Below are 17,212 nucleotides of genomic sequence, written 5' to 3' on the forward strand. Positions count from 1 at the left end.
TTGCCTGCGTGGTGCACGACGGCTGTATTCGCACCCGGAGGTGGCTGAGTCATCCGCTCGACTCGCTGTCTCGGAAGCTGCCATACAGCACTAGACACTTGTTTATGCCTCGTCATCATTGCTTTTTCTCGTATGGTCCATGTATGTAACTACTGGTACTTGTTTTTATTGTATCATTGTGTTACTTAATTCTGCCCGTACAAGAGGCCGGTTTACCAAGTTAAAAAAAAAACAGACTAGTCTGTGTACGCTCGTAGTGTGTAGCAGGGAGTACATGTAGTAAAATACAATCATGCTACTACAGTACTAGTACTCCCTTTACCTGGTGTGTAGTCTGGTATACCATGCTACGTCAAAGCGTGTTTCATTGCATTGTTGATTTGATTTATTACAGTTTTGAAATTTGTGTGAATCACTGAATGTGGCAACAATTTGTGATGGAATTGATACCTTGAGTAGCTATGTTTCGTGTCTGCTCTCGCCTACCTAGGCGAAAGGTGGTTTTATCATCTCTGCCAACGATTGCTGCCAGTCGCAGGTGGTGTGCCACAACCTCATCGCCATCTCTTTGGAAGGATGCATTTGAGAGCAGAACTTCTCTTGAGAGCAATAAGAAATCTGGCCTTTTTGGAAGGACGGAGCTGGCCACCCCCGGTGGTTTTGCTGTGTTGACGGAATCGTGCCTTGACGAGGTTCGCGGTATCCTTCGTGAAGTCCCGAGCCTAAAGGGTGTAAAGCTTGTAGAATCATTTGATCGTCTTTCGAATGCCATTTGCAAAATAGCTGATTTGGTAAGAATGTTGAGCAGCCTGTGGAGATTGAATCTTCGTGTCTTACCTGTGTATGATAGAATGTGAAAACATGTGGATGTACTTTATCAAGAAATACCAGCCATTTTGGAGACAGCGCAGATGAAAGAATAAAAACAAGAATGCCTGCATTCATGTCAAATGAGAACGTTCCAGCCTAGACATGTGGCCCGTACGTTCCTTGAGTATGAGCGTACTGAATTCACAAAGCTTGACCTACCGGTAGATTTTTCCGGTAGCCAGAAATAATTGTATACAGAGATGTAGGATATAATTTAATTGCAAGTACGTGTGCAGTTGTGCTCAGTGAAATTCGACCTTAAGTGCATATTTGACGAACTCAACTTGCACGGCCCTGGAAGCGGTACGAATGCGGCTGGAAGCACACATGAACAAGAACAGTGATGTAGTCGGAACTGGTCAAGGGTTTGCACTTTGGGTCGGATTTCAGTGAGCACAACTGTAGTGATAGGGGTTGCTATGGCATCATCGCACAGGAGATTGCTATGATGTTGATGTACATCTATATAGCCGGGGCTCCAATTTACTCTAAATTAAATTTATAATCTGAGAGGATCGCGTCATGAGCTACTTATTTACAGTGGTGGTTTTCAATGGAAACGAACATATATCTTGTGAAGTGGTATGTGAATCTGACCAGTTGTATTGTGTATTTTTCAGGCTGCGTATGTCCAGTACACACATCCCGATGCGCAGTTTCGCGAAGAGGCGAGCCGCTGCTCATTGCATCTGCTGCGCCTCACGGAGGAGCTGAACGTGAACCAGAACCTGCACTCGTACCTGGCCAATGTTATAACTGCTCAGACTGAGTTCGAAGCAATGCCGGAGCAGGTGCAACGCACGGCTCAGCTATTGATGAATGATTTTGAGGTGAGCCGATACCTTGATCTCAGTCCCTTGGACGAGGAGATGAGCAGTCGGAGAGCTGTAAAACACCTCCTCCAAGATGTTATCATCTGTCTTTCAATTGGCATTGTTCTGTATGATTGTATTGTGCATGAGCTGTTGAACATGGTTAACAAGATTTCTCATGTCATGATGTAGCCTTGTTCCAATACTTATAGTCCCTTATTGCACCCGGTACCCTGACAGGATCTGACCAGGAACTGCAGGATGTGAGTGAAGAGGGGGGGGGGGGTTGCTTTAGAATGTCCTGTGTATATAACTTCCATCCGAAAATATTCGAATAATTACTGCCGCTAATGTTGTGTTGTGTGTAGATCAGTGGTGTGCATCTTAACGAGGAAGGACGAGAGCGGTGTGTGTCGCTTGACCAGCAGCTACAAGTCTTGAAATTGCAGATCCTGTCTACATTCCACGAGCCGGTCGTATTGAGGCCCAGGGTGCTGCCACAGGTGTTGAGGTACAGTTGAAAATCTCCATCTCCGTCTCCCTGCTTTTTGATAACAACTTGTTATTCGTTTACCCTGTAAGACATAGCCTTCTAGTCGATGCCTGCCCTGATGCAGGCATGGTTGTTTGAGGAGAGATGCCGAAGACATTATTGTGGTGTTATGTGGATACAATATCCTATGTACTGGAGACTACTGACTAGAGTGCTTGGAATGTTTTCTTCTTTCTTTCTTCTGTAGTTCATTTAGCAGTGTCCCCACGACACAGGATGGCAACTGTGTCGTTTTCTATCAGAATGATCACTTCCATCCTAAAGTACGCTCAAGGTCCTACGAAGTAAGTGCAGGAAATATCTGAATGTGTGTGTGTGTGTGACTGTGTGGTGTTGGGTAGGGGTGGGGGCATGTATTGTCTTTGTGTCGGTGTGTACGTGCATTGCTAGGAAACTGATGCTGCGGCTAGATTCGCTGTGTCCTAGCGCACCTACTTGTCTGCCTGGTGGATCGCAGTAGAGTTCACCTAGAAGAGGTATGATCTTGCGTAAAAGTTATTCTGAACGAGAAACCTGGGTTGCTGTGAATCTTAGCAGAACTCCAGGTGCACTCAAACATGCCATCACAGTGGTTGTGAATGAGTTGGTCTCTTTTGCTGTGTGTTCAGATCTATTATCAACAATCTCCAAAGCGCGCCGAGCTTACGTATGAGCTTCTGCGTTGCCGGCATGTTCTAGCTAACACTATTGGGTATTCAAGCTTTGCTGAGCGTGCCTTGCGCTTCTCTTCGGCTGGCACGGTCGACAGAGCACTGGAGTTCCTGAAGAAGCTATCGGACGAGGTGCGCTGTCGTGCCGAGAAAGAGATTGAAGTACTCCAATATGTACGAAATCAACTGGATGGCGAAGGCAGATATACACTGCCCAACTCTGCAAAGCCCGCACGTCCTTTGGTCTTCACGGATATCCACTACTTGGAGGGTGAGATGCCGCGTATTCTGTGCTGCAAAGGGGCAGAGGTGAGTCTCATGCCTTGGCCATGCCGCTGTCAACAGTGTGTGTGTCTGTCTGTATGTGGGTGTGTTGGTGGTGGTGGTGGGGGGTGCACATGTAGTAGATGTGTACATTCACATGGCTATGTGCCGTATTTGCTGGAGTATAACGCGCATCTGAGCATAATGCACACCCTCTTTTTTGGCCAATAATTTGGCAATTCAAGGTATATCCTGAGTATAATCCGCAGCCTAGACTTGAGACACGTGCTACCTATTGGGACTCGTACCCATCTTTCATTTGTAGTGCCAGAGACTCAGAGGTGGCAAACTTCCCAACAGTTTGATACATTGCACTACTTTTTGAAATGCATGCATTCTCATATTCGGAGCATAGTGCGCATATGCGATTTGGGCGTGAAATAGCGCATCTAAAGTGCACACCTACACTATATTCCGGCAAATACGGTATGTATGAGACTGTGATAGGCAGGTGTGTTGTAGCTCTACTGGTGTAGCAGTAGTGTTGACTATCACCTGCCGCGTGTGACTTGCTATAAGCCAGTTCAAGATATACCACTAGTACGGGCAGGTGTGAAGTACAGTATTGCTCATTGAAATCCGGTCAAGCGAGTGAATGCCACGCCAGGCGCTGTGTGTAGTGAATGCCATGCCAGGCGCTGTGTGTAGTGAATGCCACGCCAGGCGCTGTGTGTAGTGAATGCCACGCCAGGCGCTGTGTGTAGTGAATGCCACGCCAGGCGCTGTGTGTAGCTCTAGACCTGCGAACAATGGGATGTGAAGTGGCGCAGTGCGCAAACTTGAATCACGCGATCGGCTTTCATTGGCAGCGCTGTGTACTTCTTGTTAGGATGTCAGCCGCATTGTTGGACATGCATAGAGTACCTATAGTGGTATGGTGTAAGCTAGCACCTGTCTTTAGGACATGCTTAGACTTAGAGTACCTCTGTAGTGGTTTGGTGTAAGCTAGCACCTGTCTTTAGGACATGCTTAGACTAGTTAGAGTACCTCTGTACTGGTATGGTGTAAGCTAGCACCTGTCTTTACAGGCTACATGTACATGTAAGCACAGTCAGTGGACACCAAACAATGTGTGACACATGCATTTGAGTTACATGTAGTCTAGAAAGATCAGGCTTTCTCATGCACTATGGGGTGCTGCTAAAAGAGAGGTTTCACTATAATTATGTGTTGCATGTGTGCTGCGTGTGGCGTCACGCGTCTACATAGCCTACGCTTCAGATGGTCAGGTGTGCGTTGGCACAAAGAGTTCACGCACATAGCTTTTGACAACCTGCTTATCCTATTCTCCCAGGCTGTTAGTAGCTCAGTTGTGCTTGTGATAGGTACCTGTAGTATCTATGTGCTCTGGCATCATTGAATTTTTAACCCGTTAGGATGTTGAACTCCATGGTCAAAGTTATGATGTGCGACTTCATGGCACAGGCCTAAGAAGTAGAATGGATTCAAACTCTTGGAATGTCCACGACTCGCTGGAGCCATGTGGACGCAAGCGTGGGCTAGCGCATGTACCCTCACTTTGTTGGCCAAGCTCAGGCAGTGAAGAAAGGCTTGCGAAGATTTTAAAACGATAGGAAACTACCCTGCACTAGTATAGTCAGCGCGGGGTTGACATGAGTATCAACCAACACTGTCAGCAACAGCTGCTGGTCATCCTTGGCCAGTTTGGCGACCGGAAGCAGCCTGGCGGCAGATTGGCTAACGCAGGGATCAGGATAATGTTTGGTAAATTTCCTTTGCACATCTTCATGCGTTGGTTGAAGTACTTTTGTCTGTTTGGTGGATTTGTGCGTGTTCGTGATGTGCAGGCAACTGGAGAGGACATTGACGACAGCAGGTTGACATTCACTGTTGGCAGCGTCATGCGTGGTCTTGATCAGCTGCTGCAGCGAACGTTTGGCCTACGCATGCAGCCAGTGGCTGTTGATCAAGGCGAAGTCTGGCACAACAGTGTTGTGAAGCTGGCCATTGAACAATACCACACAAACACTGGCGATTGGTCATTGGTTGGACACCTCTACTGCGACTTCTTCGCCCGTGTCAACAAGGAAGGCGGCGATAGCCATTATACTATTCGCTGCGGATTCAATAGGCCATCGCACCCAGCGCAGCTTCCGCAGTCAGTGCTGAGCATCAATAGCAGCCCCAGCATGCCGCTCAAGATCTCCACGATCCGCACGTTCTTCCACGAGTTTGGTCACGGCTTACACAGCATGTTGGGACAGCCAGAGTACCAGCATACCGCCGGTACCAGGTGTTCCAATGACTTTGCTGAGGTAAGCATAGCTTCACTTTTAAACACCAGAGCATTGTCTGCATTTAGTTGTACCGGTACCCAATAATTATATGTTTATTATCAAATGGCTGGTGGCATGTCAATTGTTATGTTGAAATGAATGGTACTACAAGGGTGCTAGTGTCCACCTGGGAAGCTTTTTACTACTTCCTTGTTTGGAGGGCTGCCAAACGGTAGACACCTGAAGCAGTTTGCAATGAAATGAGTACATGTATGAGACGAATCACACTCAGAGCAGCCGTATGAAGGAAAGAGACATGTACTTGTGTAAACAATGTTTTGTGCAGAGTTCTTACAAATTCCTGAGCCCGCATGAGGAATGAGCATTCGACTTGTGTCATACCCGTACAGTATATTAGGCTCATGGTCACGTATCCCTTAACCCTTTACCATCCGACCAAAATTCCCCAGCAGTCCCAAATGCAATAATTTTCACCTTATTCTGAGAATATCTTCGGTTCTAATCAAACAATTTTCACAAACTTGGGCATTCTGGAAAGCTCTCCACGCGCTGCGTCCATTGAGCTCAAACAGGACACTACCAGGATCACATATCCAGCGCCAGGGAGCTTCAAATACACCCCATCGCTTGATATACGAGGAAATTCTCTCCTCGCCAGCCATTTCTCGCTACTTCATCGTAAACAATCCAAATTTTCATGCTGCCCACACACTCAAAGCATGCAATAGTGACTCAGTATGTCCGGAGAGGGGAAATTCCCCGCTCAAGGTCAGTCACTCGGAAAGAAATTCGACTCTTGCCGTGGCCGAAATGTCGAGCGGAATATCTTTGGAATGCGACATCGCAGCTCTTCACCGAATGATGCAATGGAAAGCTGAGCTCTTCGGCTTCTTCCTAGATACTTAGTTATTTACATTTAGCCCCATCTCTCACACAAACAAGTCAACAAAGAGGCATCTTTGGATTGAGGAGTGCTGGTTTCGAAACAACTGGTTTGAAGCTCAAAGTAGAGCTGGTGTTAGCTCAGAGCAGAGCTGCTGTTAGCTCAGAGCAGAGCTGCTGTTAGCTCAGAGCAGAGCTGCTGTTAGCTCAGAGCAGAGCTGCTGTTAGCTCAAAGTAGAGCTGCGGTTAGCTCAAAGTAGAGCTGCGGTTAGCTCAAAGTAGAGCTGCTGTTAGCTCAAAGTAGAGCTGCGATTAGCTCAAAGTAGAGCTGCTGTTAGCTCAAAGTAGAGCTGCTGTTAGCTCAAAGTAGAGCTGCTGTTAGCTCAAGGTAGAGCTGCTGTTAGCTCAAAGTAGAGCTGCTGTTAGCTCAAAGTAGAGCTGCTGTTAGCTCAACGTAGAGCTGCAATGCTAAATGGATGTAATATAGCGCAAGGCAGAGCCGCAGCAAATAGCTAGATAACACCAGTTGTGAGAGTGGACCCATGAAACCAGCACTCCGTTAGCTAAGCACTATTGACGCACAGCAAGGGTCAATTAATGTCAGCACAGGCAAGCATTGCGCAGCTAGAGTTCAGTAGCTCATTACTCACCCGAGTTGGGGATCATGGCATCCATGGCATGGCAGCAAGCCGGGACGATAGCTGGCGCTATGCGCTTGTTGTAGTCTGGATGTAGCGTAGACACGCATCGCTCTTTCCACTGACCTGCCACTCGGAAGAAGGAGTCGGGAGCACTAGCCATAGCAGCGGTGGTGGCTGCACCAATGTGGACCGAATGCCCGGAGTAGTTCGACTGGGATGGTACACCAGCCGCAGCGACAAGAGACCATACTGTTACTGTGAATGACTGCCTGGTCAGCTGCTGTCTGTTCGAGAATACGAACAAGAGTTGCTCCGGTCCCTCGCGACGAGTGACAGATGGGTAGCTAACAATGGCACGGACCGGGCAGTACGGCGGTACAGACGGGCCAATGTCACTAGTAACGCCTTTACCGAATGGGTCCGTCTTGGATGAAAGCAGAAAGAGTTGCAGGCGTCCGTCACCAGGGGAGCTAGTACAGCCCCGTGTGATGCCATTAGTGAATTCAGCGCACCGAAGAAATCCAAAGAAGCAGCATGGCGGCTTGGTAGAGCAGCTTGTCATGGCCATTCAGGATACTACTTTTCCGGCGTGCATCCGTCAGGTGTCGTAGGATTGGCATAGTTATAGGAAGGCGAGGGGTGAGTGCAGCCGTACCATGGCATCGCTGGATGCCCTTCAACGCCCTCTTCAGAAGCCACGCATCTACTAAGGGGCCGGCAAACCCATTCTCAAGGTGGGCTTTATGCACCGCACTCGCATACACAGATACAGTTCAGGGCACGCTGATCATAGTTCACGCATGAATGTGTGTCCAGGAACGATGACTCGGGCAGCAAAAGTGAGCTTCCCCAGGAGGGACTCGAGTTGACGCTGGCCGATGCTGCGCTCGCTGATAGTAGCCATGAGTGGCGCACGGATCTCGGACAGCTTGTCCTCTGGTAGCCGAGCTTCGTGGCGCTCGCAGTCTAGGACAATACCAAGGAAGGTCAATGATGGTGATGGCCCTTCGAGCTGGGATGGAGCAAAGAGGAGTGCCGAGATACGTGAACGCCCGGAGGGGGATGGTGAGTTGCTGGTTGGCTGCAGCCAAACCAGTGGAGATATCGAGAAAGTCATCGAGGTAGTGAAACCGGTGATCTATAGCAAACTCGTGCTGCATGATCCAGTTGACTGCTGTGGCTACTGAGTCAAAGACGGCTGGGCTGGAGCGGAGGCCGGAAGGCAGAAAGCGCTCGTAGTAGTAGGAGCCTTCCCAGCGAAGTCCTGACGGCGGACTGGGATCTGCCGAAATGCACTGCGTACATCGAGCTTGGACAAATACACAGGCTGTGGGCATGACATGATGATGTTGATCGCGTTGTCAATGCTCGCGTAGTGCAGAGAGAGCGGCTCGGCAGGAATGCTGTCGTTCGCGCCGGTGCCTTCCGGACTAGACAGATGGTGGATCATTCGCGGCTTGCCGTTCTTTTTGGGGATGGCACCAATACCAGAGCGGCGCATGAACTGAAATGGAGGTGACGGAAATGGGCCTGTGGTCTCGCTGCGGGCGCAGGAAGCAGCTAATTGCTCGGATATAAATGCCGAGTGAGTGAAAGCCAATGGTAGATTATTAGAGAAAACCAAATGTCGTGTTGGCCGGCAGATCCAAGAGTAAAGCCACGGCGCAGGCCATGGAGAACATACGCAACACATGATTGATCTGAGTGGTTACGTAACAGGCGGGCAGAGTGGTCAGCTAGCAGTGTGGTGTCTGCAGAGTGTATAGGAAAGAAGCTACGTACCGAGTCAAGCGATTCAGTAGCCATTCTGCTAGGAGCGGCGGGGTGGCCGATTGGCTCCGCGCTGCTGCTGGTTGCACATGATGCATGGGTGGTCCTTGCCACACTGGCTGCAGGTGTGGGAGAAGCGGCACGACGACGAAGAACAGCGACCTCCATTGAAGTTGCGGCAGATTTCTTGGCCGTCGCTGGTATGGTTGCGACCACTGGAGGTAAATGCTGCTGGCTTCGGGACGAAAAGGACACAAACCGCTCCTGGATGGACCGTCTTACATTGAGCGCATTTTGGGTGTGCATGGCCTGTGACAGCTATCTGCCATAGGTTCACGTCGATGGTGTCCAACCTCTTCGTGCCTGGTTACTGGGCCACGAGCATCCGCAGCTGGCGGTCGTACTCTAGCCACGCGCTTGGGAAGAACTGGCAGTTAGCAGTCAGGATCAACTGCTGGTACGCAATCAGTTCAGCAGTGCGGTGTAGGGCAGCAGCCGTGATAACAGACATGTATGTGGTCCATGCCTCGAGCCGGGTAGCTACATGTGTAATTATCGTGAACCTTGCGACGCACCTGCTTCGCGTCATCCGACTCAACGATATTTAGCTGGCTATCGCCATTCGGGCTGTGCACCAGCCGGAATCACAGTGTTGGGCCGGAAGTGTGCAAGAATTTCAGGCAACAAACTTGAAAAATCTACGAACTCCCCTCGCAAGATACGTTCTTGCACAGCCTTGGGCACAGCTGGTGCAGGTGGCTGATCGGGTGGGTTACAGGAGCTTGGCCTGGCGTAGTGGCGGCAGCTGCCGCATTGCCTTGGCCTTGGGTGAGGAGCGGCGCAATGCTCTCCGATAATAATAAGATGGCGGCCGACAAAGCCGACTACACCTCGTCCCGTACGGGAGCGCAGAGATCCGTTGAGCCCGCGTCGCCTGAGCTGGCGGAGGAGGCATTGGTGCACGTCGGGCTTCTGGGCTCGCGAGCCGTGTCCGCACTGTCATGTTGCTGGTTCTCCTGGCCGGAGCAGACCTCACTACCAAGGGCTAGTTGTGCCAGCAAACGGTCCTGTAAAATACTTTTACTAAGTTTCTTTTCGGATTCAAGCCGCGCTGAGAAGGCTCGCCGCGGAGGGCTTGGCAAGGCATTGCCTTGACAGTGTCGACAGTAAGGTCAGACATACTGAAGAAATACAGTGTCGAGGTGACACTCGGGCTGGCAGCAAAGCTACGAAAGGAAAAGAAACACTGCTGAAGCACGATCCGTTGTCTGGAAGAGCACAACAGGGCAAGCAAGATTTGTTTTTCTTTTCCGCAAAAATGGGCTGGTGCCATTTGTGATTACGCAGCAAAACAAAGCGCATGACGTCAGTCTTGAATGCAGTACAAAGCAATGCAGTGCAGTGTGTGCGCTAGTTCGGATTGTTGCTAACAAGTACTAGCACAGCTAGTACACCATCCGACAAGAACCGATCGAGTTACGAATGTTTTAGTGTATGCATGTCCATCGATCTCTAGTACGCACGGATGGTAAAGGGTTAATTAACCCACTGGTGATTCATATGGGTTTTCTGTTTGTGTTCTTGCTGCTCTGTCTTGTCGTGCAGGTTCCCTCTGAACTCATGGAGTTCTTCTGCGGGCACGAAGCAGTTCTAGCTATGCTGGCTGACAACGGTGATTCAGCACAGTGCTCACAGCTCGCTCAACAGCTGCAGGCCAGGGAGCAGCTGTTCCAGGCTCTGGAGCTACAAGAACAGGTACTGTAAGACATGTTATTATAACGAGTCGCGAATTTAACGATTGTCCGAAATTCATAGGTTAACGAGAAGATATGTTAACGATCTTGCAGTATTCTGCCATATCCACACACAGCATTATATGAAGCAGTACGGCCTCAACGGATCTTATTATAACGAAGAAATGTCATCCGTTAAAACGTTAGATTTGCTTCCTCGTTATATATACATGTCTTACAGTAATGCTGTTGATGTCGTGCCACCCTGAGCCTGCATGCAGTATCTCAAACTGTAGTGAGGTTGAGGGGGTCTGTGAACATGATGCTTGGAAAATTCAAAATTTGTTTGAAAGTGATGCATGGGAAATATCATGGACAACCAGGTGCCACCTGATGCCAAATGATGCATTTACTTGGTCCGGCCAGTTACAATTGGCGCTTATCTTCACACTTGTCTCAGGAAGGAAATACGAATATTTGAAGCAAGCCACGATCACAAAGCATGGTGTACATGATTATTTACATGTCAGTAAGCAACTCAGTCGAAAATTCAAGCAAGTTACACATCCTCCTCGCCACTATCGTCGCTGGAGGAAGAGCTCAAAATGTTCGACCGGACAGCTGCTGCACGTTTCATAGCTTGTTCCACTTCTCCTCGTCTCGAATCACGCTCAAAGGCCGTGCGTGCCTGTCACCTTGCCGATCAGAAGCTGAGTGAGACTGCCTGCATGTTGGCTGTAAGTGTTATCTCCGTTCGTCTCAATAATGCGACTTTGTTTGAGACACAAAGGCAACGCCATATCAGTGTCCTTTTTTCAAATCGCCTCTTGAGCTTGGTGTACTTGCTGATGAGCCTGTGCGTATTGCACCTAAGTCCTAACGCCGTGCACCAGGCTGTTCGGCTAGTTTCCTGAAAGTCCTTTGCACGAGTGTTTCCCTCAGGACTTGGTGTTATTTTGATTAGATCCTTTGCCCTGTCCTCTGTGAGCTTCAAAGTGTGTCCGCTGGATTGGTCTCACTTTCTGGAGATGTCGACATGAACTGCAGTTTCTTCGGCAGCGATTTGCTGGTGATAGCCCTTCACTAGGCGCTGTACTGTGCAAGCACTGAAATTCAAGCTCGCGAAGCGCTTTTTCAGCTTTTCTATACCTCCCCGGGGTAAACAATCCTTGCCATCAGACAGCTGGAAGTAGACAGAAACTGTATTCACCATCGCTCTGAAATGCACATCCTGACCTATTTACGGACTCGAGCGGAGGCTGCAGTGTTTTCTTGCGCTGACGGAAGTGTTCGGCGGCGGCAGCTCCGTCACAAAGACTCAAACGAACTGATCGCAACTTCTGTGATGGTTTGTGCTGCCATGTCGTCGGATGCAATGGTCAATGGTCAATCGGTGGTTCCATGCCGTGTGACACAGGCAGAACACCGAAAAACCAAGGTGTAGTACTAGTATACTGTTGCTGTAGTCGTTTTACTGTACTGTGTAGGGCTGCTGCTGCTGCTGCTGTGGTCGTTCTACTGTGTACTTCTTCCGGTTACATAAACTTAGGAAGGACATTCTCCTTTGAGTCAATGAAAGTTGATACTGTAGTATACTGTACACTCGAGCTCACACTTTTCCCGCCGACTCGACTCTGCCGACTGCTACCCAGGGCACACGGGTCCATGAAACTTTCCAGTCTGCAAACCTGCAAGAAAGCGCCACACACACAATGTTTGTGGGAACTCCTGCAACCTCATACTAGTATCAGAACTTTTATATCAAAATGCGTTTCGGGCAGACCATCACAGCTCAAATGTGCCCGCAGACGATGGTCTTAAAACGTCGTAAAATAAATATTTTGTAAGTGAAGTGAATAGCAGCGCGAATTTAAGTTGTGGCAGTCTGCCCGAAACACATCAAGTTCACTTCTTTTAAAACAACAGACAATTTGAAGACATTGTCTTAGACATGGAAATTAAATCCAAACCTTTTAAACATTTTGGACCGTTCTTATTGTACAGACTGCTCTTCAGTATGGAAAATCCTAGTTTGCATTTTAGTTTGCGAGCCAAACTCAAGAGTGAAATGTGTGCCCTATGTATTCGGTGGCTGCATCCGCACGTAGGCCATTTCTTCTGATGTGCATAAGTGCCACATTGCTGGTGCTGAATCTTGGCTTTGCGTTATGCTAGTACAATATAGTAGGTGCTACATGCTAATCAGCCCATTTCCCTGATGCAATAGGCCTTATGCACATTGTACAGATGCACGAAATCCCGTATAATCTTGTAGAATCCCGTAGACCCGGTTGGGTGTTGAATGTGCAGGACCCTATTGTGTTTATTGCTATTTCCACTATGAAATGGGCCATGAAGGCATTTCATACGAAATCTTTTTCCGGCAGAGATCTAGCTAGTCGTTAGTTCAATCCCAAAGTGAAGAAGGCTTGAAAAGTGATCGTTTGCCATGAATTGTGAGGCTAAATGGGTCAAACGCGCATGTATAGCACACAATGAACACCCAACCGGGTATGTACACACCTACGGCCCTAGTACAGAACTTCGTACATCTGTACAATGTGCATAAGGACTATTAGTACACTGTGTATTATCATGTTGAGGGTGTACTCTCTGAGCTACTATTTACTAATCTCACTTACTCTGCTTCTGCTGTGGTGGCTGTTGTTTTTGCACTGACACAGATTGCAGTGGCTCGGTTTGACCTGGAGGTGCACAGTCAGACACCGTCGTGCCCAGAATGGATAGAGACCTGGTATCACCGTGCCCAGCGAGAGCATGCGTCTATCCCGGTGCCGATGGACTGTGCGCCACACCTGCGCATGTCCCACCTGGCCAGCTACGGTGCTACCTACTATTCGTACCCGTGGGCGTTCGCCACAGCCGCTCTGCTGTGGAACGAGCTTTTTGCTGCCAATCCATTCAGCCTGGATGCTGGTTGCCGCTATCGAGATGCTATACTTCGTCATGGCAATTCCAAGGCCCCAAGTGAGATGCTGGCCGATCTTCTTGGCAAGACTCCGGATGTCGGTGACTTAGTTTCTGCCGTTGTACATGAGCTGGACAAGGGCAATGCTCGCCTACAGGTTATCTGGGATAACCGGCCTCCTCCAGTTGAAACCAAACAGCGTGAGACTAAGTGGGTCAAGCGCGAGGGGAGGAAAAGAAACATTACTGAGGAATGCGATTGATGGCTCCACATTTTCCTTTATTCTTTTTTTTATTTGGGATTTTGAGTTTCTTCTGCAGCGCTGGTCGCATGTTCAGTTTTCCTTTCTCGATATTCATCCTAATTTTAACCGGACTATATCTCAAGTTATCACACTTTTGTTTTTTTCTTTCTAGATGTGCTGTTGTGTAGACAACTCTACCTGGCTTTGTTAGGGTTCTCCGGATTTTGGACGTTTTTTTGTTTTCGTATCCCTTTTTATAAGGAGAAACCGAAGCGTAAATAGGTGTGCCACGAACCTGCTCGCCTGGTGGTGTTTCACCACGAGGAGAATCGAAACCTGCGTGCCTGCCTGTGTCATCAAGGGTTTCTTTGTCATCGTTCATAGTGGGACGAGTCGGGGTGAAAGTGGTGCAGTGCAAGGATGCCCCCCAGTAAACATGGTCAAAGAGAAGAAGAAAACAGAGAAAAGAAATTGCACGGGTTCGTGTGCAGGGCAGGTCAAGAACCACCTTTTCCGCCCCAGAAAGCACAAGTCAAAACCCAGCAAACAGTTATTATGCACAACACATGGCAGTATGCAGCAGCACTTACTACACATCTGACTGTAGACGGAGTACGGGTGGTATGGTGGGTCGAGCACTAGAGAGGTTCTACTACAGACTATATGTAGTTAGTTAGGGGCTGTCCGGGGTTACCGATTGTTTTTACAAAACGAAAAGTTTTAGTATTTTGCAGCCCCCACCCACCCACCCACCTTTTCTGCCGGTAAAACGAATTCCGATAAAATATTGATGTCAATTTTCGACATCCAGAAGTAACTGGGCATTCTCCATCAGCATTCAATAATTATTTTCAAAACGAAACTCCATCAAACCCACCCACCCACAAACGAAAACATTTCGTTTTGAAAATATTATTGGTAACCTTGGACGGCCCCTTAGGGGCCGTCCGGGGTTACCGATTGTTTTTACAAAACGAAAAGTTTTAGTATTTTTCAGCCCCCACCCACCCACCCACCTTTTCTGCAGGTAAAACGAATTCCAATAAAATATTGATGTCAATTTTCGACACCCAGAAGTAACTGGGCATTCTCCATCAGCATTCGATGATTATTTTCAAAACGAAACTCCATCAAACCCACCCACCCACAAACGAAAACATTTCGTTTTAAAAATATTATTGGTAACCTTGGACGGCCCCTTAGGATGGGCCTGGCAAACTGTATTACGCAGGTTCAAAACTTTTCCCACTATAAATTAAATTTCAAATCAACTTGAATATTTGAACGACCGACGCCAATCCTCGATATAATTTCAGAAAATAGAGCGCTGGTTTACCTGTTGCTCTTGATGACGTATTTGTTGCCGTCTATTCTATTGTTGTTCCCCACTATATGACAAACTTTCCGCTGGGAACTTTTTGAGAAAACGGAAAGAACTAATGGAAGATACTTGAAGGTACTTCGAATTTGTATTGTCAGGACCACACAACTAATTTTACTCCTAGCTTTTGATAACCTTCCAAAGTTGAGTTTTCAAAGCTTGCGAGATAAGAAATTGAATGGACTGCACATGCGACTTTACTGCTACACTCATACCTCGGTTATCCAGATCCTGAGGTTACGAGCAATTCGGTCTACCGGGCACCCTTTCGGCGAGTTTCAGTGGAAATATTACTACTCTTTTGTCACTTTCTAGGAAATAGACTCAAATAGTGATGTCATAATATGCCAGATTTATGACCTTTCCCCATCAAAATGTATGTGATTCAAAGTTGCGGAGTGCCCGGTCCCGGATATACGAGGTATGAGTGTACTTTAGCAGTACATTACTAGTAAAAGATGACTGCTTCGAACATTCATTTTTAGAGCTCACCCTTCCTGCCAACTGACATGCCAGGGGTGAATTCCCCGAAACACTATGACATTGCATTGAGCAGGGAGTGGTAGTTTCCTGCAGATTTGCCGAGTCGAAGGTTCAATTGACTTCTTATGTGCTCCAGACAGCAGTCATGAGTCTTTTAAAAACAAGTCAGTCACCGAGCTCGGAGTGAAAGCTCCAATACTCAGAGCAGCCACCTTCTCCGCTTCACCGCCAAAGAGGCACTATCCTAGTTCGTACATCATAATTATTAGGGCTCAAACGATTAGTCCGATTAACCGGTTGCAGACCGGTTACGAAGAATTAACGGTTAACCGATAAAGATAACGGTTACGCAGTAACTTTTCAGTCAATTTTTCAAGTATCAGGTTGCAAAGTATGCACTTTCGCAGGCTGTCGCACGCGTACGCAATTTCTGGGCTGTCAACTCGGTCATATCTGGTCTCTTGGTGTGAGAGTATGTATGAATGAGCATGCAAGAGAATGTACATGTGTGCGGTGTACTGAATAGGGTACATTTTTTTAATGAATAGTCAAATACACGGTTAAAAAAGAGTCCGCAGGATTGCCATGGCTTATAGGTTATAACCGTTAAACCGACCGTTTGCTTAGCAGTTAACCGTTAGGGGTAAAACCGTGACCGTTTGAGCCCTAATAATTATGTACCGTAAAGTATCGCTTCACAGGTAGAAATTCTATACTCAAGGTCTGAATTTAGAGAGGGGGTGGATCAACGGTATGCTATGGTAGATACCGTCCCTAGCCTTGGCTTGGTTGAACACTCACTCTGCTTAGTGTCAAAGTTATCTGCTGTTGTGCAAAGTTCACCACATACATGCATATTATCGTAACACTTTGGCTTTGATGCTGTGAGCCGGTTTAAAAATCCTGTGCTGTTCACTCGACTTCAGTGCGATCGGTCCGGCTAGTCACTCTGAGCCGCTCCGTTGATAAGACTTTTAATTAAAACAAGGTCGAAACAGCTAGCTGCCTAGAGAAGAGTATGGCATTTACTTGCATCGGACATTTTAGGCTGTCCGCATCACACTCACGTACAAAGCACTGCGTCTACGTCCACGTAAGGAGTTTTTGGTCGGTAGTCACGATGATCCATGTACGGAGTGAAAACGGGAGCAGAGGAAACGGGAAACATGGACGTGGTACATACTTGCCAACCCAGCCAAAGCAAATCCCTTAGCCACACTCACACTCCTTTCCCTTATTTTCCTGGTTTTCGCCAATTTCGGCCATTTTTCTTTTTAGTCGATTTGATTATTTAAGAAGAGGTTGGTGCGACTTCGTGTGCTCTGGATGGCAGTCGTGAGTCAGTCAAGTGAGAATTCAAGTCGGCAGGAAAACCGCGAGCTCCCATGTAGGGAGCAGCACACTCTTCCCCTTGATTATTTTTGCGTATTTTTCCGTAATTTTTGGCAATTTGTTTCTTTTTTTATTCATTTATAACTCATTGCTCATTTATTGATGATAATTATTATACTTTCAAGGATTCTCCAGAGGCAAATGGATGCCTATCAAAGGGAGTCTCCTGGGGAAAGGAAGTGAAGGTGGCTGTCATGAGAGAGCCGGGAAGAAGGGACATGACAAGGTGAAAAAATAAAAATAATACAAACAGGAACAGCAGAAGCTACTTGCAAAAATTTAGTATACCT

At 47.8% G+C, this 17,212-nt stretch overlaps 1 protein-coding gene across 1 annotated transcript; it reads left to right on the top strand.

The window, feature by feature from the left end:
• Window positions 1-372: 372 nt before the first annotated feature.
• Window positions 373-14,001, top strand: LOC135808829 (mitochondrial intermediate peptidase-like). The gene is made up of 8 exons (XM_065322058.1): window positions 373-791; window positions 1,491-1,700; window positions 2,051-2,193; window positions 2,423-2,519; window positions 2,844-3,194; window positions 5,018-5,485; window positions 10,366-10,515; window positions 13,178-14,001. The coding sequence occupies exons 1-8, from the start codon at window positions 462-464 to the stop codon at window positions 13,682-13,684; spliced, it is 2,256 nt and encodes a 751-aa protein (XP_065178130.1). The 5' UTR covers window positions 373-461; the 3' UTR covers window positions 13,685-14,001.
• The last annotated feature ends 3,211 nt before the right edge of the window (window positions 14,002-17,212 follow it).

The sequence above is a fragment of the Sycon ciliatum genome, chromosome 2 (genome assembly GCF_964019385.1).
Source record: "Sycon ciliatum chromosome 2, ocSycCili1.1, whole genome shotgun sequence".
Classification (NCBI taxonomy): Eukaryota; Metazoa; Porifera; class Calcarea; order Leucosolenida; family Sycettidae; genus Sycon; species Sycon ciliatum.